We start from the raw sequence: 15,489 nt of genomic DNA, 5'->3' as shown, positions 1-15,489 counted from the left end.
AATATTCTGCTGGGAATCAGAAATTACTCGTTCAGTGGTATGATGTTTAAGTCTTATAAGTTGCCATGGGGTTCAGTGAATGAAAAACTTATAGAAAATGCATGATTCTACTATTTGGTAGTGTAAGAGTAATACAGCTTAAATATTTGTAGGATTTTTTTTCCAGTATCAAGCTTCAACTGTTTTCAACCTAGTTCCCTCTTAAAGGTAGTGTTGTTAGGACTGTCACTGCCTTTCTTTATTTCAAAAGTGCTATAAAATTTTCCATTATTGAAACAGTAATTTCCTCTATGATTTACTAGATAGAAGCAGAAGTGACCAGCTGTGAATAGAGCAGACACATTGCATGGAAAAATTGCCATTAAAATGTAAATAGGAATGTTTTTGTAAGTCAGAGTGAGGAAAAAAAGCATGAAATATAATAGTATGTAATTATTACAATTAGTTATTTTTAATGTAAGTATGCTTATTTGGTAAGCAGTTATATTACTGTGGTGAAAAATACATTAATATAGTAACTCTGAGTTATATGACTTAATTCCTTGAAGATATTTTTTTATCTGTAAGACTTTTTTTTTTCTAGAACAAGAGAAATTAAAAAGTTGTAAGTATCTTTTAATTCAAAGCTTTCTTTAAAAGAGTTAGCATCCACTAGTGATAAATGATGAAACCTTCAAAAGCAGGTTGGGTGTCCACCTTTTATAACGAGGAAACCCATTCATGTTCTTGTTCACCATTGTGTGTGAGGTGAAAATCTAAAATTACTGAGATTCATGATCTTACTATTCTTGTCATATTAAGGTTACGCATCACAAAATTCTGTTTTACACAAATCTGGAGGTTGACAATGTCTTGGTACCAGTGAAATGTAACCATTGTCTGAGAGCACGCCTAAGGAACAAGTCTCCAGATAACTTGGCAAGAATGATTTTGCAAATTATGCCCTGAAATCATGAATACTAAACATAGAACGAGAGAAGAAAATGGAGCACAAGGGAACTTTTACTAGATAGACTGCTTTGTGCCGATGGACTCCTATACTCAGCATAAATGCAAAGTTCAGTATTTTCAGGGTTTTTTGTGTGTCGAGAATTACGAGGCTTGAACCTACAGGGGACAGACATATGGATAGCTGTTACTATTTACAAACTTGTGGTCTTCTGGCCAAACTTTGTTGAGAAAGGTTTTGAATCTTGTATGAACTATAAGGATAATTTCAAGCTTTTTCTTCTTCTAGTGCTTGTGTATGAGATCCATGTTCACACAGGTGCTAAACTTGGTGCTGAAACAGATTTTAATGTTTATATCAATCTTATTGGGACAAGAGGAGATGCTGGCAAAAGGAAGCTCCATAGATCTAAGAACAATAAAGTAAAGTTTCAACATGGACAGGTGAAGTAAAATCAGTGCTAGTTCTGATCAATAAGAGTAAATTATGGCTTGCAAACTGTTTCTTCAACATGTGTAAATATCTTTTCAGTTATTTTAATATAAGTAGCTTGCTGCTTTCTCATAGATTTTCTTTATTCAATGCTACATACAGAATTACATGATGTGAATAATACTTATCTGTTGATTTTGGAAAAAAAAATCTTTTCTAAAAGCACTGAATAGTAGAATTTATGTAATGCTTGTTATTTATATTAGACATATGCATAACATAGTAAAAATACCATTTTTGTTCTCCTGAATACATCATTATGAATTTTAGAATCAACCTCTAAATCCTTATTCCCAAGAGTTTTTCCATTCTTTGTGAGGCAGAAAGAGCTGTAAAGATGACCAAAGCATTCTTCGCATTTAATCATTGTGTCACATCAAAGGAATCAAATGCTATTCTGTGGAATATTTTTTAAGGTGCTCTTCACCTTGAAAAATTTTCATACATTTGTCCTATCTGGCCAAGACCAACATAAGAAACCCATATTTATTTTGCAAAAGGAAAAAAAATAAATGACTATACTCTTAAAATGATAGCTGTGATTGTGACCTTTGTTATTTTCCTTGTATGTTTCCACAGATGGATATTTTCTTCATAAAGGCTGTCTCACTTGGAGACTTGGAGAAAGTTCTGATTAGCCATGATGGAACTGGTCCAGGTAGGATTTAACTTCCTAGAGACCAGTCTCTTTTCAAGTCCTTTTTAAACATAACACGTTATTTATATTGCATCCTACATTCAGATTGGGACAGAAGGTCTTACAGTGATAAAAAGTCTTCCTGCAGAGCAATCACAGTGATGGGATGGTGAAAAACAGTGGTAATAGTCAGTAAAGAGGAAACAGATTTAATGTCAAATAATCCACTTCATTTTCAAGTTTATTTATAACAGAACACCATTCATTTGCATATTAAAAATTCATGAAAATGTTGCTTACAAAAGTGAAATAATCTTTCATTAGACAGAGTAAAGACCAAATGGAATAGAAATAAAGATATTCAGCATCTGCTTCACTACCAATCAAATTTGAATAGCTATAGCCTTATTTCTTTGCTACTTTGGGTAATGGGAGTAGATGTCGTTATTAATTTAATCTGTGTAAGTCAATGTGGACCTGCTCCATTATCTGGCATTGCACTCGTCTTGTAATGTTTTCAGAAAAAAGAATTTTGCATAGAGAATATTTTTTGATATAGGCCCTTCAGTTGCACATCTCTGGAATGATGTCATTGAAGAGAAGGCTGGTATTTAAAAGTATTGGAGATGTAAATACTGCAAAAATGTTTCCAGGTTAATAGGTATGAAGAGACACTTTTTATAGAATCACAGAGTGGCCTGGGTTGAAAAGGACCTCTAAGATCATCGAGTTTCAACCCCCCTGCTATGTGCAGGCTTGACAGCCACCAGACCAGGCTACCCAGAACCACATCCAGCCTGGCCTTGAATGCCTCCAGGGATGGGGCATCCACAACCTCCTTGGGCAACCTGTTCCAGTGCGTACCACCCTTTGTGTGAAAAACTAATATCTAACCTAAATCTCCTCTGTCTTAGTTTAAAACCCTTAAATTCCCCTTTGAAATCATTTCCCCCTTTTAGAAATACAGAAATGTTTTTAAAGCTGCTCAAGGCTATGTTTGATACTAGATCAGGAAAAACCTTCACTCTCTTCTGAAACGACCTCAAGCAGTGCCCAGTATGGTGACTGTGCTGTCCAAGGCACTGAGCAGACTTGTGACTATTACTGAAGTAGCCTTAGTGTTTGGCCACGCTGTAGGGTGTAAAGCTGATACTCAAATCTTTGTAATTTTCTAGATTTTACTGTCTTCGGCAATACAGATGATTGTACCTGAGTGTTCCGTATCCTAGAATATAACTGAACATATCCTAGAACATAACTGAAAAGGCAGTGTGACAGAGTCTACCTTCGCTCTGTTCCCCAGTACACATAGTATATTCTCCATCTCTTCCCTCACTTCTTCCATAATAGGCATCACAGCTATATCACAGGATCAATATTACAAATCTAGATTTCAAACAGGTTTCAAAATCTCTCTAATTGAAGAATGATCTAAACAGGAGCATGGATTGAATTCCCTATTTGATAACATTTATGCCTAGGTAATTAAAATTGTTGATTGTACTCAGTACAGACAGATTTCACAAGTTTCTTTTGAATTCGTCTCATACTAATCTGAAATAAGCCTGAGGTGAGTGGAAGTGGGGTAAGGCAGTGGATGAGAGCTAGAATACTCTAATAAGTCAGAAGAGTGGCCATCTACAGAAACTGTCATTTGTGAGTGAGAAGGAGGAATGAGTGTTCCATTAGAGATGGGGCTATCCACTGTTCTGATTGTATCACCTGCTTGAATGATAGGGCAGAAGGTCTTTAATCTGAATTTGGGAACTATCTTGGCAGGATCGTGAAATATATGCTCTCTTTAGGGTAGGAGAGAGACCTCTGTAAGGTTTAGGATCAGGGTCATAGTCATTTTTTTGCAGGTTTCTTCTCATGGCTGGCAAATGTTCTTGTAATCATCTGGTTTATGTGCTTTTGGAAACATAGCTTTTGCAGTGTCAGTATTTGGACCCTAGCACAGTGCAGTGTTGTTCTTTAATGTTGTTCTGCTTCAATAACACTGCTAACAGTGGTATGACTCATGCAATACCTTGTGAAACCAATGGTAAGTTTTGAGGAGTGTAGCCACTGTGAAAACAGGGTATTTGAAAACAGCTTTTGAGGAGAACTGTACCAGTCACTAGGATAGTTATTGGAAGTGATTTAAAAGAACAGCATGAACACGGCAGTTGTTACCCCTGTCCTGTTATTAGCAAAACTCAGTTCATGTTCCAATGGCCAGCCATGTTAGTGCCAACAGAGACTCAGCACTCACACAGGCATAAACAGGACCAATGGCCTCAGCCCATTCCCTTCTCCAACTGATCAGAATGGTGGTTTGTAGATATAACCGTATTATATATATGTATATATAAGGTACCTAGTAACTGGTCTTAGATGCTCAGTCTGCCCAGTAGTGACTCTGGATCCTCACTCTCCTCAGCTGCTGGCATCTGGGCCAGTCAGACTCTGAGGCTCACACAGCTGCCAGTACAGATCCAGATCCCCAAGCACATGCAGACATTTCTCTAGATCCGCGGACTCTGGATCCCTCCAGTAAATAGAAACACACCTAGACACACACATGGCTCTCAGGCAATCCCTTACATTCAGCAGCCTCGCTGTCAGTTGGCACAGACTTCCTGGTTCCTAGAAGGTCATCAATTCACATCCCTGGTCTCCAGGCCACTTCACCTACTCTCTTAGTCCATCTTGATGCATGCAAGATAACACACCCTGACCTACAGGTGCTCTCCTTCATTTAGGATAATACATGGAGCCCTGCAACCTGTTGTGTGAATCCATTTGCTGCTGCTGAGACCTACACATGCACATGGGATAGGCTCCTTTCTTGGAGTGCCGTGATAAGTCCAATACTTCTGTAGGCAGAAGTGCCTGCTAGTCTAAAAGGTGCTCTGAGCATCTGTGCCTCTGCCACTGACTCATTGGATGGGTTTCATGGTTTTCATCAGGAAACTGAGGCTGATAGTTCTCCTGAAACAGCCCTGTGAGGAACCATGTCAGAATAAGTACTTGTATTCCAATATATCAACTTCTTCTGTGTTTCTGTGAGAAGAGATGAGCCTTTGATCACATAGAATCATGGAGTCACAGAATCATTTATAATGATGATCTTTAAGAGAAACCAATATACACACACACACACACACACATATATATAACCACTATATGAGTCTACACATGTACACTGTAGATTCAAAAGTCAGTGCAATAGAATGTGGAAAAGAAAGGGAAAACTGATATAATAAGAAGATTATTAATAATTTTCTTGCACAGTTTTACTGTGTTTGCTGATACATGCTTTTTATCAATGAAAATTTTAAACACTTTGCCTGCCAGTCCTATTTTTTTTCTATCTGGCAGAGATACAGCTCTGTGAAAAAGAAAACAAACAAGCAAGCAAACAAAAGCAAGACTGGAACAATGTCCTGTCTATTAATTAATGGGAAATGCTATTTCTTCTGTAAAATCAAGTTCTTAAGCATTTTTTCCTGTCAGTGTAGTAGGCCAGTAGCAGTCATACCTCAGTCTTACTCTTGTGCTGATGAATGTATTTATTACTTGAAAATATAGCCTAGGAATTTCTGTTCTGTTTTGCTTTTCTCTACTTAAAATACTAATATTTACAGATTTTATAGAACCTAAAAGTGTGTTAAAACTTACATAGCTTTGCTGGTAAAAGTGACTTTTCTGACCTCCCAGAAACTTTTGAGTAGAAGGTGATTAAATTACATGGGGATACTATAAAGTGCTTAGATGCTTTGTAATTTAAATACTATATAAATTTAAAATGTTGCTGTTGCAAGATCAAAAGAAATTTTTTCATTCTATTTCATTGGGCAGGATGGCAAAAAGAGACTTCAATGATGATTATTATATTACATATTAAAAAAAATTCTGTAAATAAGGCTCTTTCTTCTCTTTACAGAGACTAAAATAAACAAAAGTATACCCTTGAAATATAGACTTTTAAAATGGAAATTTGAAAAGCTTTTTGAGGAGGCTTGCCGCATATTCAGTAGAACACCTTCTGTTTGCTTTTAACATTTGCTTATATCAGAATTGTTAATCGAATGTTCATGCAGACTTACGTATATTTTGGCTTTGTAGTTTATGCAAATAAACATATACTGTAAAATCTAAGGCATATAATTTTCAGAAGCTAAGTAAGAGCACATGCAAATGGAAGCAGTAGATATGAATGATCTTTTAATTAATACTGTTATGTAGAATAACTTCACTCACAAAGGACCAAATAATCTAGCCGTCATGCAGATCTCTCATAACTGCATAAGCAGATTTGTCCTAATGTTCTTGTACCTGATCACAAGGAATAAAAAGATGTAGGCTGGGATGTGAATGGTGTTGGCAGTTCACAGACATATGCAAATGCTTGTCTCCAAGCAAAACAAAAAATTCCATTCCCCCTTAAAATTACAACAGTGCAAGATGGAGAATAGTCAACATTGTAGATCTTGCAATAGACAGAGAATAATATAGCTTTCATTGTGTTAATTTACTCATTTAGTTGAACTCTGTCCTAATGGGAACTGTTTTTCTGATGAGAAATATCATCTTGGCCATTTTTTTTTCTATATTATTATTATTATTATTATTATTGTTATTATTTAAACAAGTGCATTATTTCAGATGATAAACTTTTGTTATTTCAACACAGGTAATGGATGGTTCTTGGACAAGATTGTTATTAACTATAAAGAAGGAAAGGAAGGGAAAGAGGTTGTATTTCCTTGTAACAGGTATGTCATTCGTGGCAAAACAGAATTAGTTCATTATACTCTTGGCAACCTGGGGAAAAATTCTTCAGAACAGGCACGTGCACACAGCTTAGATATATGAGCAATGCCCTAGAGTTTCTCAAAGGACTAGGAATGCAAAATTTTGCTGGCGAAGCTGAAGTTTGCTGGGTTGGTAGGGGAAGGAGAATGCAAAGAATTTGCTAATGCAAAGAAGCCCAAAACAAGCAAAAAGGTGCATTAATATTTCCTTTATTTCAATTATACAGAGACCACATGAAAATAACTGAGGTTTCAGTTCTTGCCTTTATGAAAACTATTATGTGAAAAGATCTAGATGTATTGATTTTGGTCAGTGCATCTCCCTTGGTTGCTTAAAACCTTGTATGCATTCCACAAATCTTTAGAAAGCCTTTAACTTTCTACCTATAGAAGACGTAAAATATTTCTGTATTTGATAAATCACTATTTCTGTGTATAACTAGGTCTAGAATTTTACTGTCATGTGCAAGATTGGAAAATGCCTGACTTTCAGTTCTAACAATTACTTAATAGCCTGTTCTAAATATTTTATTACCTGAGCCAACTGCAACCTGAACTCTTAGCTGCTGTCAGTATGTTGAATCACATGACTAAAATAGAAAAAAATATTAAATAGATGAGCATACAAAAGTAAGAATTTGTTTGTGTTACCTCTGCATTTGTATATTCAATACAAAAGAAATAATGTGAAGAATTATAATTTAAATCTAGCTATAAATTCTGTCACGGAGTTGACCAGATCAATCTATGCCCGTGACAGGGGTGACAGGCCTTTGCCCTCCCCCCCCACCCAGTCCCACAAAAATGAGAAGGAAGGAAGGGAGGAAAAGAGCAGTGGCAACAATCTATGGAGGAAAACTTATTTTACTATAATATCGGAATACAAGATAACACAATATATACAATTTAATTGAAATTGAGATTAATAAATCAGACAAGATGAGAGAGAGAGTTCCCGGGACCGAGTCAAACCTGAAAAGCTTGGAACGGCTAGGAAAGCACCTCCAGCACCCACTGCCAGGCAGCAAGAGAGCGCCCCCCCACCCGGAAGGGCCAGATCCCGTGACTGCTGTAATGTACAGGGATAGGTAGCTGGGATTGGGGCAGTGACACTTTAATGCCCCGTACACTTCATGATGTTTTGATGTGGAATACTGGAACCCAAAAACAAAAACAAAACGTAGAACCATGACACTGGTATACATGGTTTCCAGAACTTGTGAGTTTAGGCTATACTGCTGAAGTGATTTCCATGTTATTTTGGGAACTGTACATTATAATTGTGAAAGTCTTTTGCAGTTCAATACAGATGCTTCTTTAAGAATGCTTCCTGTTTACAAAATAATACCACAAAGCAACAGTTTCAGTTTGCAAAGTTCCTAGAAATTATTACCTAATACCCGTTTTCTCCTGTTGAGTATTGTTCTGATGATCAGGTTCTTGTCTTAGTATGTCTTTTGGTATGCACTGAATATGGCTATCGGAAGGGGAGTCAAATGAGGCAATTGTTTCCTTAATGTCAGGGAGCTTTTGTAAGACTTAAGGAACTTAATGAGCACATCAGAGCTGTATAAAACTGCTATGTCAAAAGGGAATCATTAAGCTCTTAGAAAAAAATAAATTAAGATTATTAAATAGAGAACTAAAGGAATGACATTGTTTGTGCAATGTAAGTGTGCTGCCAAAGTGTCAAAATCTGCTTTCTATTTTTAGAAAATGCTAATGTTTTTTTTTTTTTTCCTTCTTAGCAGTGAATGTGGAAAGAGTTTACAAAAGTTAATTGAGCTATTTATTGCAACCATAGTTGAAATACAGTGGAGTCTAGACTTTGTGCATTACACATTATTACATATTTTTGTTACGTACTAGAAGTGAAATATATTGTGGATCTTTGGGTTTAAACAAAGGCCACATCTATATGGACCCAATAGAATAGAAAATGATAATGAGCACATAATTTTTTATTTAAAAAAATGTTAATGGCTGCAAAGTGTTATTATACGAATGGCAACTGAAAGATATGGATGAGTTTTTGCAGGTAAGTGATTTTACAGGACAACTCCTTAAATTCATCTGTATCAAAGAAAAGGAAAGATAAAAGACAAATTCAGTTCATTGCTGCATATCTGTAGAATTTCTATAAACTTGCTGACCTGGTTTTATATATCATTTTAAGTACAATGAATCTAACTGACCACTGCAGGTGGTACTTGAATGTACAATTGAATGTCTGATCCTGAAAATACTTATTATGTCATATAGTGTATTTCGTCCAAGGTGCTATATTGCTTCATCAAACTATCATGAAATTTCCAATTTTTTTGCTGAGAACAAAGTAGATTCTCCCAGTACAAATAATGTTAACTCTGATGAATATATATAAGAAAATTAGGCTTAGGAGGTATTTTAAAGGCATAATTTGATAGAAAAGGGAGCAAAGGTAATTGTCTGATTAGTTGCTGATAATCATCAATACTGATAGTTGTTATTAATCTCGTTCTTTTTGTCTATGCAATGAAAGGTGGTTAGGTGAATATCAAGATGATGGGAAAACTGTGGAGGAGCTAACTGCTGAAAGTGAGTATTTTGTTACAGATCATCTTTTTTGTTATAACAATAGAGTGCTATTTACTTCCCAGTTATTACAGAAGATCCTTTTTGAATATAATCATATCAAGAAAAGTGATAATTAAGCTTGCTCACATGGTTTTTTTCTGCTAATATTTTAGAAGCTGGCAATCCAGAGATGGCATTCTTTAATGGTAAGAGTTGTTTTCTACAACATTGTCTTTGCTATTTGAATTCAATCTCCAAATCAGTAGTAAGTACCAAATATATGAGAAAGTGGCCTCATCATGTAAGTAAATTATCAACTGTGAGAGAAAAAGAATACAAATTGGCTAACACTGATCTACAGCAATAAGCAACTATAAGTAATTGATGAAAATATGCTCATAAACCATTTTGGTTTTCTTCACATTTCTACTATTCTGTTTTGAAATCAGACAAGAACTTCTCTGAGAAAAGAGTTTAGTGTTATTTTATATATCCCAGTGCCACTGTCATGTAAGACATACATAGGGATCCTCTAGCAAGCATCAGTTTGTTGAAAAATGTCTTGTGAAGTGATTGTGCAAGCATTTTCAGGTCAAGGTTCATCAAGGTACTCTTAAAGTAGCCGTAAATAAATAATATTAAACTCCAAATGTTTAAGTGAAAAAAGTAGTAGTTGACTAAATCTGCTTGGATTATTAATAGATTTTAATAAAAAACTACCCAGCTAGTTGTCTGCTGATATACTTACAAAAACAGTCTCATCACTGTAATGTGTTAAGACCTTCCAAGTGTTCAGAACGTGAGATACAATCTCTGTGTTTCTCTCACACCAGAAAAAAGAAACAGAATACAAATTTTCTTATTAACGTTTGCCTATAAATTTGTATTCTATATAATTGCGTCTGAGTATGGGAGAAATGAGAGTAAACAAAGTAATGTTTACATTTAGCTCTGAAAACAATGGCTTGCCTTCTGTAGCATGAGTGCTGATCTCCATCTAGTTACAGCTTCAGAGAAAATCATTTACATCCAGTCAAACAGTTTAGCCAAAACTTTTATTGTTCCATGGCAAGATAACTTTTTTACAAAAGGAGACTGATAAACTCGGGTAAATAAAGATTTTCCCACAGAGATTTGATTGTCACAAGATAATTTGGATTTGGATTCTGCATTCCACTCAACACACATTTCTGAAATGCAGCCGTAATATTTATTTCACCTTATGTTCTAAAAATAGACTATATTTTAGTATGAATTTAAGTTTTTTCCAGCAGATCTTTGCTTTTTGAAAAAGCAGACATGAAAAGATGCTGAGAGTTTGTGCATGTTAGTAACAGTAATACACAATATTGATTATAAGGAGGTTATTCTTAATTAGTTTAGGAAATGTCTCACTGTTAAGATGTCCAGGAGGATCTAGAGGATGTGTGCTGGTTTATTAGAATGAAATCAGAGGTTCTGAGCAATGAAGATGAAAAGAAGAGCAGCATTTTTAGAGGGTCTTCTGCTAATTAGGTACGCATCAGCATAACTTGAGTTTCTTTTTAGTCATTTTTCTTTACCTTGGAGATCATTTCAGTGAGGAACTGAGATAAATGAAAGATTGTTCTATTTGTGTGTTATGTCGAAGAGATGATGAGCAAGGTGGATCTCAGTAGAGTTTACTTTTAAATTGTTTTTTTCCTAATGGTGATACCATACGTATTGCGAGTGAAAAGAATGAGGGTTTTAGGATGATAACAAACATGAGAGATTTGAAGAGCTGTCTTGTATTCAGTTCTGCATGTACGGTGCTAGTACTGATTTGAGAAAATTCTGGAGATGTACAGACTTGGAAGAGAAAGCAAATGCATCAGATTCAAGCATCTGGAGCACTGATGACCTCATTTTGCAGAGAATATAGCAGTGATAAGCAGTCCCACTCACGGTGGAAGTGCAAACATTCCGTATAAAATACATTTCCTTAATAGGAGGCAAGTAGCAGTGTTAATGCTCAGAAGCTAAATGTTTTATGCATTTCTGTCATGATACAGTATGTAAGCTAAGCTGCCCTCTGCAAGTGGGTTTCAAGCAAAGTTAGAAAAATTGATTGGCACAATCCAGTGTTGTTTGGTGATTACCTGAATAAATGATCAATATGCTTAGGCCAGGTCTAAAGCAAAGGTTATAAAATCAAAGATTTTGTAAGTCACTCTGAAGGTCAGAAATCTCATTCTCTTTGAAGAAGGCTAATAAGCTAATAACTACCTAGTCAAGGAAGACTTTGAAAGTTGTCACTGCTGAGCAGTTCTTTTTCACCTAGGCTCCCATTGTGCCAGTTTTAATGAAGCATTTATTCCGGATCCCTGTGAACGCTGTTGGTGGCAATAAGATACAAAAAGCACATATCAAAAAGCAACATTTGTACATATGTAGAATTATCAAGACAAATCAGGTAGAGGAAAAGATTCATTCATCCTCTGGTGACTTCCTCATGTATGTTTGAGGCAAGAGAAAAAAGAAGTGATCACATTGGTAGAGAAGATAGATAGCTGCTTTCAGCTCTCAAATGAAATTATTTTGAGAATCTTTTCATCACTCTCTAGAAGTTTCCTGCACTGTGGGGAAATTTTGCTGCTGCCTTCTTATATTTTCTCTTTTCTGCTTCAAAATAAGTAGATTATGAGGTATAAGTCAAAATAAGTCATTATGAGACTAGTAAAAAAATTCTCTCAAAGCAGAACTACAAACATGTTATATCGCAATGTTGTCTATCCTGCAAACAATTAAAATGTGCTGAGTTCCTGTAGTGTGGTTTGCATGGTGCTCTGTGATATTGTGATCTTTTGTGATTGATGTATAAAATGCAACAAAAAATTCAGCACCATTGAACACAGTGCAGTTAACAAATACTTCTAGGTTAGATTTTTTTTTATGTTGGGAAAGGTTGTTGGTATTAAGGCACTCAGAAAACTCATAAGAAAACAGAAAATAATTCCCACGAGTTCCTTTGTTTTGAAGTTATTCCCTACCTTTCAGGTTTATGCTAATGGAGTAAGAATAAAGAGGGAATTCCTAAATTACAGGCAGATTTGTCCTGCTTCACTTGAGTAAGAAAGAACTTAGGGCAGTAACATGCCCTAAGAACAATTGTAGTAATCCTCCAACAATACATAAATTTTCAATATTTCAAAAGTAGAAATAACCTTATTTGTCCAATTTTCTGAATTGTGTAATAAATGTTGTCTTTATATTTTATCTTGCCCAGTTTGTTGTGTGTAGAAGTCACTACAGGTTTGGTTTTCACAATTTTATTGAAAGAATTTTACGGGATCCAAACTAGTGGTTAAAAGAATTTATGGGAAGATATTATTATGATTGATTCCATTTAATTTTTTTAAAGTCAACAAATGCTTCTGATGTATCTTTGGATACATCTGTATAATATAAATTGAGATCTTTGCCCATATTATTTCAAAAAAGAAAAATTTGGAGTTTCTTTCCTTGAAGTTTCTTTACAATCCACTATTCATTTTAGTAATTTCATGTTGGTATCTCAAAAAAAACAAAAAAAAAAAAAAGGGCTATGGATTTGCACATAAGCTGAAAGTAAAATAATACCATGAAGAACTAATCAATTTGAAAGGAAGCTAATGCTGTTCAGTGGTATCAGGGAAAAGTGATCTTTTTTGTGTGACATGCTCAGATATCTTATTTTCAGAAGTTACTGAAGAGTTTGGTATTTCCTGGAAAGAGATATAGAAATCATTGAACCCAGTTAATGTGTTTGCAATCAGCTTCCTGTCTGGTGTACCCATCCTTATCAGTCTCCATCTAAGAGAATATAATATATAGAATAGTTTTTTCTTACTCTGGTATGAGCAGGTTAAATGAATTTTCTGAACAGAGAAAATGTAGTCAGTCTGGGTTAGCTCTGTTACCAAGCTGTAGAAGCACTCAAAGCAAATGTAGGAGTACAAGCAGTCATAGATGCTAAGAGGCTTTAAATCTGTTAACTACTGATTTATTTCCTGGAAAACTCCCAGCTGATATCTTAGCCTTACTTCTGAAATAATAATTAAGAACACAATCATGGATATAATTTACAATAAATCACCTTGCCTGAAATACCTTCTCTGTGCATGCTGCCTCTTGGAGCAGGAAGAGGTACATGTCTTTGTTTTCTCTTCACTTAGGGCTTGCTTTCTCCTAAAGCAGAAGAGAAAAGAAAGGAGAATGTTCTCTTGAAAAACACGTTAATGCAAAATTATCTTAATTTCCCTTCTGCCATGTTCCAGGGAAATCCTTCAAAATGAGACATGAGTGGATGTGATGTTCAGGGCTATGTTGGGAGTCTTTGTAAAAATTGGATCTGTTCATAAACAGAGAGTGCTCAGGAACAGCAGAAGCTCAAACGGTGCTTGACTTCACCAAGTGTGAAACCCTGAGGGTACCACATGCCAACCTGGCACAAAGAGATAAAATTCAAAGCTGGCATATATATATCAAACAACAAACGTTCCTCATTAGGCAAAGTCTGTGTCTTCTATAATACTATATCTGACTCATTCTTGGAATTGACCTCAAAAAAAAGAGTTCAGATGGAAGGACCCTTTCAGCTACTGTTTTACTCAGCAGACTGACTGCGAGATGTGTATTTGCCTGCTGTTTTGTAGCTGAGCTCAGAAGAGGGAGGAAGCAGTCACATGAAATGAGAAAAAAGCTTCTATAGCAAGTTGGAAAGCAGCCTTAGCTAAAGAAGACAAAATAAAAATCAAGGGAAAAATCCTAAGTCAAAAAAGCCAGATAAAGTTTTTATTCAGTCGTCACCTCCAGACAGGTGCAGGAAAACAAAAGGTATGAAGAAAACCAAACACATAATGCTTTAAGAAAGAGAATCACATACATACAATTTATTTCAGACCTATTCTATGAGTTATTTTGGCAGCACATCGCAATGTAGGCTTACGCATAGTCATGAAGTACTTCTCTGTTATCTCATTGAGAAATTATCTTATCATCACAGTATTAGCCACAATCTAAACATGGAGTTTTGATTTCCTTCCTCTGTTAAGTTCCCTTTACCATGCAGAATCAAACAACCAGGTAAACAATAGTTTTCTATAGCTTCTGAGCTGCATTCTAGACTTTCAAACATTGCTATTAATGTAATCTATCAAAAAGAACGTCTGAAAGCCTCATCCATGAATTGATGTCAGTGAAAACACTTCAGAATTCCCCAGATTTTGAGCCCTAATGGATGATCTGACCTGACATGAGAATACTGAACGTGATCAATTAGGTTATGAAAGTGGTTTAGTTTTCACTATTTGAGTGGCTGTGTTTAGCCAGCAGTTCTTGCAAATAAATCACATAAAATTTCATATGAAAACTTTAAGTACCCAAACTTGATAAATGAATTACTGCAATTTAAACAGTGAGTTTGTAATAAGGAATGCAAAAACTTACCCAAAGATTTATTTCCTTTCTTTCTTTGGATTTCTTTCTGCTTGCATACCCATTTTTACTGTTGGCTTTTTTCGTAAAGTCTTATTTAACTTACAATTATCTTCAAGAGAAGGCGTGCCTGTCTGTTTTTATAATGGCTATCTTTAAATTCTTTGTTGTAATAATAACAAAGGCTTTCATTTCTCTCTTCCACTGATACTAAAAATTTGCCGTTTCTATGTTGTTTAGCACAACAGTGGAGAGTGCAGGTGAAAACAGATGGAGATTCCCCAGAGCCACAAAATTGCAAAAGGACCCTTATGATTTATGGCTCGAAGGGCAAAAGCAATGAGCTACTGCTTTCACCACAAGACCCAGGACATGTATGTTTTCTACCCAGAGCAACTGATGAATTCATTGTAAGTCGTAATATATTTATACAGTACAACTTTCTACAGTGCTATTACTACAGTACTATATTTATAATTACATTCCTCGCCAGGAATATATCCAAATATATATATATCCAAAGATCTATATTTATGGAAGGCTAGCTTGGTTGCTACATGTAACGTATTTATTGCTAAAGATGGAATTATGTGACTTTACGTATTTGGTCATCTGCTTCT

The 15,489-nt window shown here is 35.4% G+C and overlaps 1 protein-coding gene across 1 annotated transcript in view; it reads left to right on the top strand.

Annotated features, from left to right (window-relative positions):
* The window catches only part of RP1 (RP1 axonemal microtubule associated), a 168,078-nt gene that overhangs the window by 81,419 nt on the left and 71,170 nt on the right, over positions 1–15,489 (top strand). Inside the window, 6 exon segments of the mRNA XM_042808614.1 lie at positions 1,238–1,392; positions 2,021–2,099; positions 6,757–6,838; positions 9,399–9,454; positions 9,607–9,639; positions 15,110–15,279. Of these exon segments, the coding sequence (XP_042664548.1) occupies positions 1,238–1,392; positions 2,021–2,099; positions 6,757–6,838; positions 9,399–9,454; positions 9,607–9,639; positions 15,110–15,279 (575 nt within the window).

The sequence above is a fragment of the Centrocercus urophasianus genome, unplaced genomic scaffold (assembly GCF_019232065.1).
Source record: "Centrocercus urophasianus isolate 14NV4802_14NV808 unplaced genomic scaffold, USGS_Curo_1.0 seq_11, whole genome shotgun sequence".
Classification (NCBI taxonomy): domain Eukaryota; kingdom Metazoa; phylum Chordata; class Aves; order Galliformes; family Phasianidae; genus Centrocercus; species Centrocercus urophasianus.
Note: the sequence above shows the minus strand (reverse complement) of the source record. Positions and strands in the feature narration are given on the sequence as shown.